Consider the following 20,273-nt stretch of genomic DNA (forward strand, 5'->3'; position numbering starts at 1 on the left):
CTGCCTCTTTTATATGTGCACTGCAGTTGGCCATGCATGCTCGGACCTAGATCCAAACCAATCTTCTAGTTGTTTTGATTTCCTGTGAAACTTCTGTCAGTTTATTTGAATTCGTTTTGATGAGCAACAAATTCTCTCACAAAATTCCAAAATCTTAGAGCATATTCATCCTGGCCTTACGTATTTAGACATTTATTGCATCTTGATAAATAGAAGAATACAGTCTGTCATCTTTCTTTCTTCCCTCTGGATTCAGCGTATAGTCATCATGACCTTGCGTAGGACGGTCTACTCAACGTAATGATTCTTCTCTATCTGTGAGTTCTGAGTATGTTCATCAATGGCGTCGTCCTTGCATGCTATACGTCTGCCCCATATGATGACTTCTGTGTCTCCCTCTCTTTTCCTCTTAAAACGTGCTCGCTGGCTTCCCAAGAAAAGATGCATCATGAAGGTGCCTGCGTGCTTCTGCTGAGAATGGCTCTGATGGTAATGGCACAGCAGGTTCCCTGCTTCTTCATATTTGGAGACTCTCTCTCTGACAGTGGCAACAACAATCGCCTTCTTACACTGGCCAGAGCGGACTACCCCCCTTACGGCATCGACTTCCCGCAAGGTCCCACCGGCAGGTTTAGCAATGGCCTCATCGCTCCCGATGTAATTGGCAAGTCCTTTCTCTGCCTTCCTCGACCTTGTGGTATTCAAAGATTTAGATGGCGCCCTTCTTTCATGCCCTCCTGTAGAATCGGAACTGCCATTGTTCTTGAATTTCTTACAGAACTTTCTTGGAAGTATTCAAGTTTTTGGGTTCAGTATATCTTCCATAAATTCTCTTAGTCTCTCCTCCACATTCTGAACTTTTCTTCTTTTACTCTGTCTCTGCTCCTTGCATGCATAGCCCATTGTCATAGGGGAGCTTCACCATGGAAGTGGGTAGGCTTCCATGACTAGGAATACAAGCTACTGCCATAGATGGATGTTCAACATTTCCTTCTGATGCATGTAAATGCAGTATACTTGTGTGCGTGCGCGCGTCTATGTGGATACACGTCCATGTGCATGATGGTGGTTTCCCAAGGCTTTCAGTTGAATATTTATCTCTTGATTTTCATAACAGCAGTCGCAGTCAGGACAAAATGGAAATCCTCATCACCATTCTAACTTCATTTTAGAGCCCCATTCTGTATGTGCATTAAACTGGGCGATTCATTGTGTTCATTATGAGGATGGCAGCAAGGGCCTGGAAATTTCATTTAAGCGTCATTACTGTGGTGCAGCTGAACTTCTGGGGTTCGAAGACCTCATCCCTCCCTATTCACAAGCAACTCCTCAGATGCTGCTCAAGGGAGCGAACTTTGCGTCTGCTGCTGCCGGAATCCGAGAAGAGACCGGCCGACTACTGGTACTTCATTTCAAACTGTCCTGAACATTTATCAATTGAAAGCGGGATGAGTTGTGGCTAATTTTACCCCGCTTAAGTGACTGAAAACCAGATTGGAGGGAGCCAGAGCAGTAAAAGCAATGTTACCGAAATTGACTTAAATCAGCTCTGAATTGGAACGAATTCTTCCTGAATCGGCAAAAATGGTGCTGAATAGAGCGATTCTGCCCCTTATTCTTTAAGTTCTATATTTAAATCTCTTTTTTCGTTTTAAATTTTAATACAAACAGAAAGTTCCTTTGCCAACTGAGTTTGATTCAGAAATTGATATCAATTCCGTTTAGATTCAAACATTTCTTTGCAACTTAGAAAGCAAAATGATTCGTTCAGAAACACATTTTTAGCTACACTGGATGAAAGTTTTGAAATGGGAATGGGAGACCAATTCTTCTTGATCTAAGCTTTTTGTAAACTACGGTCATGTCAAACGAGTGGTGCCCTTGACTGGGTTCTGCAATTCTCTCTAGTACATTTGCAGAAAAATTGGATTTTCAGATAAGAGCAAACAGTACAAACATTAAACTAAAAGAGAATAAACGTGATCAGTTGTTTTTTCTGAATTTTGGTGGACAGGGAGCAAGAGTTCCACTGAGAGGACAGGTGGAGGATTTTCATGACGCTGCTATGGTGATCGCAGAGATTCTTGGCAGTGAAGATTCAGCAGCAGAGCATCTCAGCAAGTGCATTTTCATCGTAGGAATGGGGGGAAATGACTACCTCAACAACTACTTCGTGCCTGGACTGTATCCGTCCAGTATGCAGTACACTCCAGAGCAGTATGCAGCTGAACTTGTCCGGTCTTATACTCAGCATTTAACGGTCAGTTAATTATACTCAGCATTTAACGGTCAGTTACTTAAAAAATTTAAAGCCACTTGGATACAAACTTAGTTTCCTTGCAACCCAAAATATTTTCATTTGATTATGTTCTAATATTCATATTTCCATTCTTTTCTTTCTTTTTTCCCATGCCTGGATCATGGTGGTGGGCCGGTGGCATTTTCCCAAGGGTATAATAACACCTTGGAAGCGTCCCCATGACATTGAACTTTATGAGGTTTCTAAAATTCAAGACGCTCAGGTTCTGTGTAGAAACTTTGAACTTTGAAGACCAAGAATTTTTGCTCTCATCGATCTTCTCTTAAATGGAAATATTATGACTTTCATAATAAGCACCAAAGTAGAATATTTTGTCATGAGGTTTCTAAAATTCAAGACGCTCAGGTTGTGTGTAGAAACTTTGAACTTTGAAGACCAAGAATTTTTGCTCTCAATCGATCTTCTCTTAAATGGAAATATTATGACTTTCATAATAAGCACCAAAGTAGAATATTATGTCATGATTCTCAACAATGGCAGTCGCTAACTACTAAAATACGAGTTCACATGAACGAGAAGAAATTCTACTTCTTGTATTTGAAATAAGGGAATGCAAATGATCCCATCAAACATTAGGTTAGAAAATGCATTATGAGTTACATTATTAATCCAAGATTCTTCAATTAGTGCACTAAGAGAACTGTAGATCCGGTATATAATCAAATCGCATGATGGCCAAGAGCACTAGAATATCCTTTGCTGTTCAAAGGAGAGAGAGAAAGAAAATTGAGGATGATGATGATGATGATGGTGATGGTCATGGGCGTGCAGGCTTTGTACAAGGAAGGGGCGAGGAAGGTGGCGATCTTCGGGGTGGGACCTGTGGGTTGCACACCGAGCGCATTGTCTCAGCACAGCCCGGATGGGGAGACGTGTGTGGAGGCCATCAATGACGCCGTCCGCAGCTTCAACTCTCGCCTGCCCGACCTCGTGGACCATTTCAACGCCAGGTTCGAGGGCGCCCGCTTCACCTACATCAATGTCTACGCCATGTTCGACGACATCCATAACAAGCCCTGCCACTATGGTAACTTCCTTCCTTTTATATATATCTACATTGTTTTAATGTTAGTTCAGCATAGTTTTGAATTATGTTTCTCATATTTGATTCATGTGCCTATCTTCTGTTCAACTTGTGTTGTCCCAACGAGGCCTGTTGAGCTAATTGTGAGTGATGTTAAAGATATGTGTCCTGTTGTTCAGGAATCACAGTGACGAATGTTGGGTGCTGCGGCTTAGGGAGGAACAACGGGCAGATTACATGCCTCCCTTTCGAGGTGCCATGCCCCAACAGGAACGAATACCTCTTCTGGGATGCCTTCCATCCTACTGAGGCAGTCGGCATCATCCTCGGGAAAAGGTGCTTCGAGGCAGAGAAACCTTCAGATGCCTACCCAATTGACATTCGACGCTTGGCAGAGATTTAGAAACGCAGCATCTCCGTCTTTCTCTCATTCTTATTTGCTTATTAGAGCCTGTCGGAAAGGAAGGAGGAAAACATTTCGAAATGTTACCATCGGTCCTTCTGTCGCGTCCCCACGTGTGGGACGGGCCAATGTTTCCAGATAAAAGAGCATTTTTGTAATAAAGGGGTAAAGTTTTCTCATGCAACTTGTGCTGTATGGTTCGCAAGGCTTTGCACGCACTCAGAGAATGATGGGCAGTTCCAATTAATGCTAGCTGTGTTTGAGACTTCGTTTGACATCAAAACTACTAAAAAGAAAGGCCAAGATCAGCAACCAAGATTGCAGTTTCGTTAGTAGTGCTCAATGCACTTTAACATGTATTACACAAAATAAAAAGCTACCATATATTCATGCAAAACTCACTTCAGAATCTTGCTGAAGTACTTGGAAAACTTGGATCCTCTTTACAAACTCTAGCAAGGAAGCATCTTTAGAAACACTAATCTCCAGCAGGTCTTAAACACCTCCATGTCGGTACTAATATTGGGGTTTTGTTCCACCAGCAATCGGCATGTTGCAAAGTCTCCCGCCCTCGGTGCAGTTTTCGTCGGGACTATAAAAAAACTGCCTACATGTCTACCAAAATGCATCACCATCCTCATCATGACAAGGAAGAAAAAAAGTCGGATTCTGTTTGTTTTCAGCTATCAAAGCTTTATAATAAGCAAATAACGGGCAAGAGATGGAACTAAGATAATTTAAATAACGTTATGATCTTACAACCAGTTATGTTCCAAAAGAAAACAGGCTGGCTCAAACATTTTATGATGGTCTTTAGATGCTAGCTAGGAGAATACTTAATACATCCACCAGATTCTCCCTATTTTCTCCTCCCAGCTCTTTCCCCCTCCCTTTGGACGATTAGACTACATAACTTCATATTTAAGATTGGGACCTTGATCCAATAAAAACCATAATACTGGCAACTATAAGCCATCTTCATAGTCTTGGATCCTTCCCAAGTAGCTCATCTGCTTTAACAAAATAAAAAACAAGCCAGCAAAGCAAGTTGATTTAACAACAAAAACAAACCAAACAAGCAAGTTAGTTTAATTATGAATTATCTGCTGCCACTGAAACAAGATTATGTATGTGATGGGACTGTAAATATATATGGTAACAAACAGCACAGTTGGTGTTTGTGGCTATGAGCATGCACATGTATGTCGGCAGTCCATGCATTGAAAGAAACGGCCAGGCTTGCAAGTAAAATCAAAGATGGTGCCTAAAAATCTTCTATGCAAACAATTGGGCTGAAATATGAATAGGCTTAAGCTGGGCTGAAACCCTCAACGGTCAAGTACCTTTGCTGGTTGAATTGAGGTCTAAGCCCCAGCTAATCTGGCCAGCTCAATTTCAGGCATATGTGGGCCTTACCAAGCCACGATCAGGCACGGAACGTCCAACCTAGTCACAAAGAGGAGAGAGAGAGAGAGAGAGAGAGTACCCAAGTTGAAGGGCCGTCCTTTCCTGGTGTGATGAGTAGTGGTGGTGGTGGTGGTGTTGATGGTGGGAAGGTTCCAATAGATTGACATGCTGGAAGGTCATTGGAAGAACCTCATACTCTGATGATGGGCCCCCAGTCATCACAGTCACATGCTGCTGCTGCTGCTGATGTGCCCTCTCATTCTCATTGATCTAAGTCAAGTCATTCATGTCAATATAAAGATGGTCTGATTCAACCCATCAAGTCACATTTCTTCACCAGAAGAATAGCATGGCTTGATTGATTAACAAACTCTTCATAGAGCTCAATAACATTTGAGTCAGAATCATCCAAGAACATCATTCCATTTTATGAGAGTTCTAACTTACCCTTGCTCTTAGATATATATTCTCTTTTTGCAGATCGTCATCCTGCAAGAAATATTAAAGTGCATTACAGGTGGTTGTAGGAATTGCGGAAGACCAATTGAATACAGGAACAGGGATCAGCCGAGTGAGTTCCATTACCCTTTTCTTCATATACTGGATTTCAGCATTCAACAGATCATTCTGGCAAAAGCATAACCAAATATGACCACCAATTAGAGTTCACAGAAACTTGCTATCATGATTAAGGTTGCATTTCAGAACGTAACAAACAGAGTAAGAACAATAGATGGGCATAGGTTGCATGGATCATGAATTACATGATCAGTTTATATATATGTATGACTGTATAGTATATACATTACTTATGTTGTCCTAATCTATGATGGTATGCATGATATGAATAGGATGACTTCAGGGAGTCTTTCCAACTAATCATGGTATGGGCATCTGCCACACATGCCATTGATCAACATTGAACTCTATGGAAGGAGAAAACCAGCTTAAGCTTTTGAAATTTAAACGTACCTTTTTGCTTCTTATTTTGCTGATACTTCTCTCCAATTTGCTTTCTAAGTTTTTGAGGTCTCGGTGACTCATTTCACTAATACCTTCACCCAACATTTGTCTACAACAGTCTGCATTGTTAGTATATCAGACCGTAATAATAAAATTAAAATGAAAAAAGGACAACTTCACCTGTTATCTTGTTGAATTTTGCTGATCTGCTGCCGTAGTTTATGTGATTCGTGTTGGTAATACTGGTATAGTAAAAAAAAAAAAAAATCGTGTTCAAGTCCAACGTGAAAAAGAAAAGAAGACAAGGACATCATTCTAATATGCCATTGAAGAGATCATGCAAGTCGAAGCTTAAGGTTAGAACGCAAAAGAACAAAAGAAAAAGCCTTTTTCTTTTTGCTGCTAAATCATTCAAAATTACATTAATCAGGCGCATCTACAATCTATTTTCTATGGTCATAAATAATTGAACTGTAGGCCCTCCAAGGACCACCTTATCTTTTCAAAACATATATAAATTTTGTTCATGTAACAATTTACAAGAAAAAGTTAACCTCTGAATGAAAAATAATAATCACATTTGCTCACCCACAGGCATAATCACTTCCTTTTTCCTTCAAGAGCAATTAGCAATATCATGACGAAAAATCATTCATACATCCATTTTGACATGTCATTCTTTGAGTGAGTGTGTGTGTGTGTGATTTTTGATCTGTGTAGCTTACTTCAAACATAAATAGCAGTATAAGAACGGAAATGAAAAAAAAAAAAGACTAGTGAACTCGCTTTATTACTCTCTCTCTCTCTTATATGAATGTCCATCTAAGTATCTTTAATGCTGAGAACTTTTATAAAATGGTAAACAAGACAAATGAATAACCTGAAAAAAATTGCATGTTGAAAATCTCCCACTAGGATGACCACCAACCTACTGCTTGTTTCGTTGGCTTCCTCTTCTTCTGCTTGATGAATCCAAGGTGCTCTACTTATCAAGCCTAAACGAGGAGTTGTGCACATTAATCACGTCTGTTAAGAAGAGATCGGTGTATGTTGTATAAACGACGACTCTTCAAATACTATTATGAAGCTCTCAGTGAGTAAAAAAAGTTTGGGCTTAGGAGGCTTGAATTCATTTTGGTCTAATCACTATGGTTTAGTTTTCAATTGCTGATTAAATTTTGCATGTGTCTAGAAGGAAACATGGAATCATTATGGAGCATATACTAGTATTCTCGTTTCATGGTATTGAAACGTCAAAAACTTTCTATCCTTAGGAGTTGGTTCTGTCATTGCCCTTTGATTGCGCATGTGCCATTTTATGATTCTAATGTTGCCTCATCACTCTTTTAATAAACTTTGCCATTTATTCAAGAAAAGAAAAAAAATACTAACTCATGTTTTGCAAATTTAAAAATGTAAATTTGTTACATGAAATCGAGCAGTCATTGTCGCATCATCAACAAGTGGAGTCTTTGGATCGAACCATGACCAAAGAAGAATCAACATCTGCAAAAGTCCCATCATGGACTCACTGGACTTATATGGTGTCCTCATGTTCCTTAAAGCCAAGAGAAACAGGTCTAGAATTTTTTCAAATGCATCAAGTTGCAATGACTGCAATAGGAAATCGCTCCGTAGAAACTTAGTCTGTAAAAATTAAGATTTTGTGGAATGAGAATATGAGGTTGCCAATGTGTAGATGTTACCAAGTAAAGAAATTGTAGGTATTAAGCAACAAGATGGATTAGAAAAATATTACGACAAAAACATGGTTTTAGGGTTCCATGCTTATTTGTTTCCCATCTATAGACACAACTTACAATTATGATGTCAGGAAACTCTAGGAAATGGAAATTGTGGTCATACTTCGAACTTCAGTTTCTCTCCCGAAAATGTAAGAATAATAGACACGTAAAATACAGAAATAGAAAATAATTTGATCTTAATTTTTATTTTGTTAGTCTGGTGACATGATATCATAGTTTTAGGTTTGCCTTTTCCACAAAATCTCAAGTAGCTTTCAATGTTAGGTCAAATATTAAAAATCTGTAAGAGAGCACAAACACATATTCCTGTTATTAGATGTCAACACCTTCAGTGATGATAGGTAGCAGTCATTAATTATTAGTGACAAAGGAAGAAAAGTTGAACATTATTTGTTATGTATTTGGATTCAGTAAGTAAATAGTGGAGGCATTTGGAAGGTACGAGCCTGAAGTCAAAGAAGAATATAGGAACGTCTTGGGCTTAGATGTCACAGGAGACCAACTCAAGAAGTCAGAGGAGCTTCTCATAAATACTTAATGTGAAGGTAAATCTTACCACATTATCCTATGAAGACTGCTGCAATTTGCTAGTTTTGGATGTATAATTAATAATTTTTGAAAGAAGAATAATCCTTAAAGCAAGAGTGGTAAAAAAATAATAATTTAAAATTTGATAACAATAGCCCCACTAAGACACTGAGGGCAAAAAGCTTTCTGTATTCGAATGTATCCAAAATATTCATTTCATCTTATCCTTAAGAGTGGTGTCAATCTGCTGTACATTTCTTCCTTAATATTAAGGTCCTAAACCTGTATAAATATGTATTTAATAATTGTTGGGTTCTTTGTTTTGATCCTGATTATTTTTTTTTCACATAACAGAACAATATCACTAAAGTAATTGACTTTTCTAGATAATTAGCCATTCTCGTACCAGAATTTTCTTGAGATCAGAAGTAGACAATTGCACTCATCAGGTAGGCACTACTTAGATGACAAGAAGAAAAATTATTGGCTAGCAGTTGGACCTGAGAAGATTTGATTAGAGGTCGGATGTTTGGATGGTCAACCATCTATCTGATGGATTTTCAACTCTTCTATCATCTTTTTTCGATTTCAGTGAGCCTAATCTCTTTGAATAAGGGCACATACCTCCATACCTTTAAGGGAAGGACCATGCTTTGCCTTATTCATGCAAGGGGTGGGCTCCCACGGGGTTTCAACCTCAGGCCACTTGCCTAACAGTCATGGCAGCCCCACTGCGACAGGCCCCATTGAGGCAATTTCCAATAACCTGCTGTACGTGTTAAGTATGAATGCCTCTTTACCAGCTTCAAGAGTTTCAAATTCAAGGTGGATGCTAACCATCCTTCCCGTAGGTGTACCACTAGATAGATTACTGTCAATGAAGCCCCAAAAAATTTGACAATCTTATAACAAGTGTACCATGAATTTACCCTAATTTTTAGGGCATATGCATGTAATAGTTATAAGTTGTTCTCATTACTAAATTACCCAAGTCTTCTCTTGCACAACAAGCTTAATTGTCGCTTGAATGGCAATGGAAAGTTGCAGACCTATCGCTTCCATAGAGCTTATTTTCCTTGGCAAAGTTCTTCCAAGGCAAGGAGAATGAACCTCACTAGGATTTGCCTCTTAGAGAGTGTCTCCATTAAGTGGTTTAGTTCTTTGAAGCCTCCTCATTAAATCACAATAATCTTGAGTCAGCCCATTCGAATATAATTGTTATTTTAAAAATTTTTCTTAGTTGATAGCATTTTTTTAAATTTATTTATTTCAACATTTTTGCTGCTTCATAACTGATTCAGCTGAATCAGTGAATCAACCAATTTGCAATTGGATAACTTCACTATTTGATTTATAAAACTATTTTTGTAACCATTCTCATTGTTAAAAAAAAGAAGAAGAAGAAAAGTGAAACATACACTTCATTGTCAAATTCAATTGCTCCTCAGAAGGCATGCGATAGAGCATCCCCACATAGCTGCTTCAGGTTCATGAAATTCTTACAAGGAGACAGTCCTTACGTTTCTGATCTTCCCAACACGTGGTCTATTCCATTCTTTCTGCTTCATTTTTCCTCCTCTTATCTTGATTGCAATTATGACTAAGGATGTAAATGGCTTTGGATTTGAATCATCTACATACATTGGCATGGGTACAATTGAACACAGCACTGCTAGCCAAGAAAGGTGTACACCCAACGATCGCTTTTTTGAGCGTTGAAACTAACAGTCTGCATCTCTAGATGGTAGTACTGAGTCATCATGGGCCGCCCGACTAAACGAGAACCCATGGTCCATGGAATCATGTACATCTTTAATTTACTGTGACTTGTTTTCCCGAGAAAGATTTCTGAGTCATGCAGATCGGAGAAAGAAAATACTGAAAGGCAAGAAACAAAGACGGCATGAAAGAGGTGGATTTAGGGTTCATACATCAAAACCGACAGTATCCTTCATCACCAAAATTTGGGAATGCATTCCAGAATCTTACTTTCATTGAGAAACTTGATTTCTGTGTCTTGGTACACGTAACTTTTAAATTTATAGAATTGCAAGCCCTAGAAGGTGTAGGAAGCATCTTTTGCTTTTGAAGTACTTTTTAGTATTTGAAGGAACTGATCTATGTTCCAAGATATATAGGCACAAGTACTCAAGGTATATCAGAATGTTTTTGTTTTCACTTTCTATACATTAAGATGGTGTTGAAATGTTGAACTATGATTTTTGAGAATGGAGTTGCATTTTGAGCTTGTCTACAATTACAACAATTGGTAATATTGGGTTTGCTGAAATTCAAATTAATTTAATGGATTATTGCTATTGAAATAATCGGTTCTTAATTATCATCCTTTTGGTAAGCACTTATTTTAAAATTAAGGCAAAATTACAGTTTGTCTACTCATTTTTTGGTTCTTCATCGGAAGCTTAATTTAAAGCAATCTATAATAAACAAGAATCATTAATTAGTTCAAACAAAAACTAAATAGAAAGGAACTTTACCCTAGGATGACAAAAAGTACATAAGATAATGATGTTCAACGGTTGGACCTTTCAAGTGACAGACCAACTAGCCCTGAAGGTTAAAAAAGACTGGCGAAAAGGGCAGAATGTGGCTCTCTAAATACCTAAATTGCACTCTATGGGTACACTTGATAAGAAAAAATATTATATTAATATATTCTTAGAAGAGCTGTTTTTAGAACAGATAATCCAAGAACACCCCTTGTTTTAGAAAATATAATGTGATTACAAATGTTATTTCTACTTCAATCTATCAAACTTTGGAGATAATCATACTAAGTTTTCTTAAAGAAGAACGTTATGCTATGTTGCATAACACTTCAAAGAGAGTCCGTGTCAGATGCTTCTTGACACCGACATCGACATGCATCAAAATGCCTCAAACACAGCATTTTTGAAATTTGAATTGCCTAAAAAAAGATACATATATCTCTTTTCTAACACATCCTTAAGATTGAATGTTTAGAGTTAAAAAAGTGTCTCGCATGACTTGAAGAATGGACACAGGTGACGCATTTGAAATCAAGAAACTTCAAAGGTTTTACCCAAATGTCATAAAAGATATCGATGTTCGAATAAGACATTCCATTGTCTTCTCCAAGGGAACAACACTAAGCCACATGGGTATGGCACAGGATTCGGATATTGGTACAGGACATGGGTATGAGTATGATAACTTTAGAAAATGTAAATACTATATATATATATATATATTACATACACACATACATACAAAATCCCACAAAAATTTACACATTTGTTTAAAAAGAAAAAAAGGTTTGATACATTTTGAATCGAGTCACACACAGACACAAATATACACAAACTCCCATGGAAAATTCATGCAGTTTATTAAAAATAAAAATGATTTAATGTGTTTTAGATCGGATCTGACACACCCGAAGTCAAACAATGTCATGATGAGTCCCAGTACCAGCGGGCCGCATCGGCATGCCAACAATTTCTAGCTTTTTTTTTTTTAAACTGTGGGTATGAGTCACTATCATGTAAATTACATTTTACAGAATTTAAAGATTTGAAGTTGTAGTGATATATAAGGAGAAACCATTGATGTAAGAAATAAAACTAAAGAACTATCAATCCAGTCATATATCATTGGCATCTCCGTGCTATTGAACCTTAAAGCTTTTTAGAAGCATTTTGAGGGTTGCGGCTTATTCATTCAAAGATCACGTTTGCTCAAAGTTTCTTACCAATTATGATATTCTCAAGAAACAATACATTATGACATTACAAAGTCATTTGAAGAATATTGTGTTTTTGAAACACATGTTCGTAGATTACATGATTCAAGAACAATACCTTCTAAAGTATGTGATCATAAAAGTCGTTTCTAGATCTGACAATCAAATGTAGACGTGGACATATCATGTTCTTTTTTAATGAAAACATGGTATTCTTAGAACATGTGTTATAAGAAAATGTGTTCCAAGAACACAATGTTCTTTTCACTGAAAACCCTAGAACAGTATTATGATCTAATAATTTGAAAAAAAAATTTCAGTGATCGCAGAAATGTCTTCGTGGGTTTTGGGAAGAAACTAGAAAGGCTCGAGACAAAGTGGTTTGTTCTCACCATGTTATATTCAACATGATTTTATTTGAGGCTCATCTGATCAATCAGACGCCAGTTGGTGTATGTATGGCACTCCTTTAAGTAGTCCCCCTTAGGTGCACCAAGAATTTGAAACTGCCTCGTGATCTTTCTTTTTTCCCCCTTCTTGAGATTCAAAGAGTCTCCGTGACTGTATGTAGTTATATATATATATATAACTGGGATAATCCCCTTTGAAAAGCATCACATGTGCTACTATCATGCCATGATTTATGCTTATGGGCATATGAATTACTAATTCTTTTTACTTTTTCTTTTCAAATATAAGCTTTACCATGCATGAAAAGAAACCAAATACGAAACCATTTTAGGCAGAAAAGGGATCTGCCAAAAGATATACCTTGTACGCCACATTTTCTGTTGAGCTTTTATCTAAGCATCACCTATTGTATGTAATCACTACCAAAAAAGATGATGCCTTCGTAGCTTCGATATTCCTGAAGAATTAACTCCACGGTTCCTAGAACGGGATAAGACACAAGCTGTAGGGAAAAAGGTTCTTACATCACAGTGGAAAAATAGATTTTAAGTTCCCCAGAAAAGAAGGCAGTGAATAGTGAAATAGAGGGTTTCGGAATAACAGAAAATAGGAACTTGGTGTTAATTTACAGAAAAAAAAATGCTATTTAAGCACAAAAGATTGTGCAACCCGAAATTGAGAGCATGACAAGTGCAAGGGACAGCTGCAAATGGGGATGCAAGTACCAACATCAACCCTGTGCATGGATAGCAAAATTTATTCCAATTTGTTTATGTACAGAAATTTTAGGGCCATTAGAGTATTCTTAAGGTTTCCATGTTACAGAAAGGAATGGCCATATGTTTTTTCACGAAGAAATTTGTGTTTTCGGTTTCCTTTAGATTAAAACCATGCATTGCAAAAGCTTTACGGAATTGCACGGCATTAGTTGAAATCAGCTCACAGTCACGTTTTTCAAAATAAGATTGAGCTATGGCTTGTTCTTTCAATTTTATGTAAGTGGAAATCTTGAACTTTAGAATCGTCAGTTTTCAGGTGTTCAAGTTGGGTTGATGGAAATAACATTTTTAGTGCTTATGAATCATGTTCGCCGACTGTTATTCCACTTATTACGTATAGTAAGAGTGGAATCCAATCAAACAGAAATAATGTTCGGGTAAGTGTTTAGGCGACATCTTGAATGTATGCCTCAAAAAGATGGCTGAAGAGGGCGGGGATGTAGCAATTTGTTTCATGAAGCTTCTAATTGGATTTCCATAGAAGAGGATATAGAACAGGTGTCGAATTGGAGTATCAATGTGGCATTGCTTGATGACAAGTTAATCTGATGACGGCTTTAAGATCTTCCCTTCTGTTAGCAGTATAATTTGTGTAGATAAATCTTCCTAAATTGATGAGTCCTTGACATGAATTCGGTTGAATTAATGTACAACTTTATGCAACAGTGCCTTACCTTGAACTATAAAAATTCGTCATTATTCTTGAAATTAGAGTCTGGGTTCTTGTTATCTCCTGTAGAATGTGCCAGACAGCAACTTCACCATACGACCACCTATCCACTTCGACTATTTTTATTTCTCAAAATACTAATTCCCTGAGAACAAGGAGAATTCAAATTTTGGATGAGGCAGAAATATACACGGGAGATTTGATCTACCAAGAAATTATTGTAACTATTGCTATGCATTTTGCTGAACACTTCTCCCTATGCATTAAAATTATTTCTTCCGTAAGAGGTTGTTTGTCAGACAACCAAGTTTCATCAAGAAAAAGACGAGCATATTTAAGGGAAGAAGAAGAAAACGACCTGCATTCTTTCTTTCTTTTCTACTGGGAATTTTAGGGGATGAAGAGAGAGAAACATACTTGAGCATTCGCTTCAGTTACGGTCCCCGAGTTGGAACTGTCACACGCTTTCTTGTACCTATCAATAGTAGCTTTCACACTGCACACATCCACAATCATTCATCAAATACTGGTCAAGGCCCACTCTCTACAACACATATCTTCCAACCACTTCCAACAAGATTTCATTCACAAAATAACGTGACAAATAATGCACACACGTAGCACGCACACACACACAAAAAGGGGGGGGGGGGGGGGAGAGAGAGTTTTCACTTATTTGCAGATTATTTTACAGACAATTGAATGGACTGGCATCAGACAGACTAAGCCGAAGTGAGTCCGTCCGCTAAGACAAGTAAAAATGGTGATCCATAAGAAAGAGAGTGAAGCAGAAGGTGAGCAGAATGAAGAGGATTAATTATCAGAAAAGAACAAGAGCAAAACAAATAGGCAGATGTATCAGATGGAAAAAATGCAACGAACATGGTGAAGGGAACAAAGAAAAGAGTCGGGCAAATGATTATTTCAGGTCGAACCGCATTTGAGTTACCATGCTTTTCTTCTTTAGTTCAGAGGTCGGATAGATCCTGGCTGGCGTCATTAGGTTCAGAAACACGTTGGTTGCACAGTGTCATGAGTCGCGCTCTGTGTGTGTGTACGTGTGCCTGTGTAGGAGGTCCTTCCGAGGGATCCTGGATTAGCCTTTATGTCATGCGAGTAAACGTTAACAGGAAAAGGAAACAGCTAGAATAAGAACCTTCAAATCCTTTATTTAACTATAATGAATGAACTAGAAACTAGCGTCTCCATCACTCCATGTTCAAGTTCCAGAAAAATAAACATATTTTTTCTCCTACCAACGTTTCTGTACAGCTTTTTCTCCGACGCAACCGATTATAAACACTTTTTTGTGAACAATTTACGACGAATTTCTCATGCATGAGTATACGCACGCAACACATAAAATGATATCGTTGGCAGTGATTCGAGAAAAGAGAAGTCAGAGTATTCTTTCTGAAATCGCATGCTAAGCAGTCATTTTTACAAGAGGGAGATGAAGAGAAGAGACATGTGTACAAACACGACGCGTGGCACCAATCAATGGGAGACAGGCAAAATTGTACGTACGCCCTTACCTTAATATCCTCGACATATTATTGGTCAGCCTCACCACGGTGGCATTAGATCCGATGACATGATTGGCCGGAGGATCCCTACTGGCAGGAAGGGCTCGGGGAGGGTTGGGCTCGAGGAAGCAGCAGGCCTTCTCTCCCCTTCCCTCTAACCAGGGTTTAAGAAACGGTCAGATCTTGAATGACTTGGAGAGAGAAAGAGAGAGCAGCAATGGCAGTGACAGCGGCAGCAGCAAAGGCCGCCTTGACGTCGGAATCAAGGGTCACACCTCCAACCACAGCCTTAAGAGGGACGATGCTTTGGACATTTAAGTTACTTAAAGATCAATATCTGCGGTACTGATCTCTCTGCAGAGAGAGGGAGAGCATTTCCTGATTAAAAAAATTGCAAGAATCAAATTTGCGTACAGTGCCATACTGCTAAAGTTGACGACTTCCCATGCAGGAACCCTCGTACAATCATCCAATTGGCTCCCTAACTGTACCCCTGCGCTCTTCCCTACTGCCTAGCTTCTGCAGTCCTGTCCTCTCCCTCTCTCTCTCTTTTTGTGAGGGATAAAGTGTTGCAGGTGAGGAGGGATGAGTCGTGTGGTTTTGTTAAAAGTGATATATCCTTAAGAGAAAATAGTAAAAGAATATGTGGAATTTCATAACATGGCGGGAAGTGTTGTAGTTTTAATAGTTGTTAGAAGGAAGAACAGCTCTTTCTATGTTGGATTAAAGAGGACACATAAGGGAAGCACTGCTACCTAATGCAGCAAAGTGGGAAAGAGAAATTGCTATTTCTGAAATGGTATTGGATTTTCGGACTCCAGATGGAATATGATATCAGATTCACTCATTGTAAGGAAAAAGATTTGATAACTGAACCTAAAGTTTTAAGGGCGGGACAACAGAGGCAGCACTAAATCCTTGCCAAGTATAGCAACGAAGCTATATTTTGTTCTTCACCAGTTTTGACAGGAACTACCCATAGATTTCACATAGTCGCGTAAGCTAAAACGGGGAATCAGTTCCCCATTTTAACAAGAAAGCTTGTTGTGGCTTCCACCACGAGGGCTTTTCCAAGTTTACTGCAAGGAGGAGCAGGGGAATAGAGCAGGCTAGGAGTTAATGAAAGAGTCAGCATGTCCCCAGAAAATGCCATTTGTGTAGTAGCAAAGTGAAGTTATGAACCGACATTTTTTTCAGAGTTTGAATTGGAGAAGAACCTGCATCTCTCGACTCTCATTATGTGTAATAATGGTTCCTTCTGAGAAAAAGGAAAAGCATTTTGTCCAGAGAAAGCTGAACCTTGGCCTTTGTCATTGCAAGGAAAGTAAAGAACCGTGACAAATATATGCACAAAAAAGGAATCCACACATCAAAATAACAGTCAATCGACAGGTTTTCCCCGAAGAAAGGTTGCTCGAAAAACAAATTCAAGACTCAAAATGGCGAAGGTTTGAACTCCAAAAGAAACGACCACCACCCACATTTTTTTGCATCATCAAAATGATAGAAAATGCGACCTGTTCAAACACAAAAAAAAATATGGTGCAAAAATAGTGGCAGATCTTCTCTTAATGAAGCAAAAACATGATATTGATTGGTTTGACATGGAATCTCCTCAGCAGGAACAACAAGAAAATCGAACAGGTAGCATTCAGGCCAACTCTGACAGAACCTTGAAAAACAAAAACCCCCAAGGTGCAATGTTGCGAATAACGAAAGGAACCAGAACCATCCCTATAAGGGCAAAATCGTAAACTAGCAAAGGAGGAAAAATTTTGTTACAGGAGAACACTGCTGCGGAGGACACCCCATATAAGCATAGTAAATTCCGCTTTTGACCTCGAGAGGTGATGACAGAGTGACAAGCCCACACCATCACCTCGAAATGTCTGAGATACCCCTGAAGACTCATGCCACTGTTGCTGTGAGAGAGAGATTTAGAGGGAATTGTTCGACCGATGGGACGATAACAATGACGACTGATCTCTTTTCTCAGGAAATCTTACCAGTCACCACATCCTGGAATTATTGAGTTTTCTCGATAAAACCTCATAAGATCTTGGAAAAAATGCACAAAATTATGGAGAAACAGGATGTTTTTAAAATCATGTTTTGTATGAGAACGCTGCCACTTTCCTTGGCAGCGTAATTCGTACCCATCAACGAAATTTTTTGCTAGAGATTTCAAAGAGGTTTCTGAATATGCCATTAACAACTCAACTGTTGATGAACTTGAGGTCTATCAGTCACTTGCGAACCAATTAGAGTTCTCTCTCTCTCTCTCTCTCTCTCTCTCTTTTTGTGTGTGTGTGTAACACAGGCACACCCATTTCTGCAACCATAGGTATCTTCGTTATGGTCGGGAGAACGTGAAGCAATTGTCTCCGGTGATGAAAATCCCCAGTTTGAAAACTGAATAAACAGAAATCCAAATGTATGATCCATGCTGCTTGGGCAAGGGGTTTAATGGTGGGTTCTTGGGGAACGTGTAGGCTGTGGCAGAAGATGAGAGGCGTTTGTGGAATAGAAGAAGAGAAGTGTGATTGGTGGTTTAAGGAAGCTGTCAAAATGGGTGGAAAGAAGGTACTAAGGGGTTTTAGGGAGGACTAATGGGAAGGTGACACCTTTAACGGCCTCTTTTTCTTTTTTTCGTTCTGGGGCTGACGTGAAGAACGGCTGAACGGTCTTTCGTTTTGATCTAGCCAATCGAAAGTGGTAGCTTTTCACGCTAAGCATTTATATGAAGAGAAAACTCATCATCTCACTGCAACTACAAGAAAGAGCGAGAGAAAAAGAGAAGGATAGAGAGAGAGAGATGAAGAAAAAGAAGATGAGTGAGATAGGGATGGGGGAAGAGGAAAGAGGGACTCGTCTCTCACCGCTACTTCCTTAATCTATTTCACAGAGAAAGAGAGAGAGAGAGACACACACACACACAAACACACACTATTACATATCTATTCTATGTAAGTACTTTGTTTCAGTAGATGGATACAATAAGCCTGGAACGTTCATAAAGGCAGCCGCGTCTAGCGAGACCCAGAAATTGCTATCGGTATGGTACATGAATTAGGAAAACGAAAGATCTTAGAAGGGATGTATGTGCATAAAAATGCATACTGGAAATGAATTATACCATGCTTTGAGCATGATTTAGTTAAAAACAGTTTGATTCAGTTACTTATATGAGATCATTGTGGTTGGTTTGTGTCAAATGTGGAGGACCAAAAGAAACTAAGGATGAAAAAGTAGGAAACTGAAGAGGCATAAGATAGACAAGTGGTAGAAGAGTATACATTCTCCTTTTCTTTAAATATTTTTGAAACATCTAGAAGTACAATCTCGGTTCCTTCTCTTGTTGAATAGAATTAAGTTTTTAACGCATAACACAAACAAATCTGCTAAAAATTGTCACTGGAAATTAGTTGGTTGCATCAAATTAAAGTAGAAATGGGAAAAGGACTCTGGAACTGAGAATTTGATAAGATGAAAACACTAGTACGAGATGACCTTTTTTCTTTTGCATCCCTTCGTAAATGAAAACTTTAGTCGTTGAAACTATGAGCAAACATTTATTTTTGGAAGCATGAAAGACAGAAGGAAGATTTTCAAAAAGATCGTTACAGGTGCAGTGATCTTGAGAGAAGAAACTGTCTTCTCTCCCCCAAATTATCAAATCCTGAAGAGGAAAAAATAATTGGCAGTTCAGAAAACACCATCATTCGGTGAAACAACGGAGGAAGAAGGTAAAGAAGATCTTCCTTCTCTTTTTTTTCTATATAATCTAGGAAAAAAGGAGAATAAATCTTGCATAGAGAAGATCATGAGAATCTCAGCGAGAAGCTGTAAGAGAGAGAGAGAGAGAGAAAGCAACCTGTTGTTGGCATACTCATAGAGACGGCCGCGGCTGGAGAAGATGATGAGAGCCACCTCGGCGTCACAGAGCACAGACAGCTCGTACGCCTTCTTGAGCAACCCGCTTCGGCGCTTGCAGAAGGTGACCTGCCGGTTAGTCGTGTTCTCGATGCGCTTGATCTCAATCTTTCCTCTTCCCATCTTCTCCAAATTCCCTTTTCTTCTTTCCTTCCCTTTCTCTGTTTGGGAAATTTGGCCAAATGGGTAGCCGTTAGTTTTCTAGGAATCAGAATGGGCAAAAGAGAAATGTAAAAGGGAGATGGAAATGGTTGGGAGTGCTCATTTTTGGCTTACTTGCACAAATGAAAAGGGAGGAGAACAGTTAGTAGGAAGATTGACAGATGAGAAACCAGTGGAGAGAGACAGAGGGAGAGAGAGAGATGTAACTTCTCTTCCTTCTCCGCATTTATTTCGTCTATATTTACTGTTATTATACTGTGACAGCTTCCATTTCTGTTTTCTAATTTTATTTACTTTGTGCCATTTTTGTGTTCTTCTTTTCAGGCTTTTGCTTCCCGACATTGTGTCTGTGGAGGCTTGGTGGGGTAGGAAAGGGACATCTTGGAAGGGAGTTCGCTTAATGAGTTGAAAATTGCATTTCCTGATATTAGTTTCTGCAAGGAGAGATCATGATCTGATTGGCTTCCTTCCATCTATGAAAAAAGAAAATACTTCTCAATTCTTTTCAGGAAAACCTTTTTCTTGTTTTCTTCTTCTTCTCAAAAAGCAATTATTTATTGGACGTACTGCAACGATTGAGGAGGAAAATGGACTGCACAAAAGTTTAAGTTATTCTCTTCCTGTAAAAGAATGGATGCAAGAGAAGGGTAGCATTAT

General features: G+C 38.7%; 2 protein-coding genes across 3 annotated transcripts; one reads left to right on the forward strand and one right to left on the reverse strand.

Annotated features, from left to right (window-relative positions):
* The first annotated feature begins 429 nt into the window (after window positions 1-429).
* Window positions 430-3,926, forward strand: LOC116256409 (GDSL esterase/lipase At4g18970-like). Its single transcript, XM_031632774.2, has 5 exons — window positions 430-664; window positions 1,278-1,402; window positions 2,015-2,260; window positions 3,092-3,347; window positions 3,524-3,926. The coding sequence occupies exons 1-5, from the start codon at window positions 442-444 to the stop codon at window positions 3,745-3,747; spliced, it is 1,074 nt and encodes a 357-aa protein (XP_031488634.2). The 5' UTR covers window positions 430-441; the 3' UTR covers window positions 3,748-3,926.
* A 543-nt stretch (window positions 3,927-4,469) lies between these two features.
* LOC116265109 (agamous-like MADS-box protein MADS1) lies at window positions 4,470-19,887 on the reverse strand. 2 transcript variants are annotated; one of them, XM_031645632.1, is made up of 9 exons: window positions 19,731-19,887; window positions 19,396-19,615; window positions 14,413-14,491; window positions 6,298-6,359; window positions 6,127-6,226; window positions 5,740-5,781; window positions 5,602-5,643; window positions 5,234-5,424; window positions 4,470-4,760 (listed from the first exon to the last, which is right to left on the reverse strand). In XM_031645632.1, exons 2-9 carry the CDS (start codon window positions 19,575-19,577, stop codon window positions 4,754-4,756), a joined length of 705 nt encoding a protein of 234 aa, XP_031501492.1. In that variant the 5' UTR covers window positions 19,578-19,615; window positions 19,731-19,887; the 3' UTR covers window positions 4,470-4,753. The 2 variants fall into 2 exon arrangements, with proteins under 2 accessions (XP_031501492.1, XP_031501493.1); XM_031645633.1 differs by having other exon boundaries at window positions 4,470-4,757; window positions 19,731-19,886.
* Between the last annotated feature and the right edge of the window lie 386 nt (window positions 19,888-20,273).

This window comes from Nymphaea colorata, chromosome 1 (genome assembly GCF_008831285.2).
Source record: "Nymphaea colorata isolate Beijing-Zhang1983 chromosome 1, ASM883128v2, whole genome shotgun sequence".
NCBI classification, from domain to species: Eukaryota; Viridiplantae; Streptophyta; class Magnoliopsida; order Nymphaeales; family Nymphaeaceae; genus Nymphaea; species Nymphaea colorata.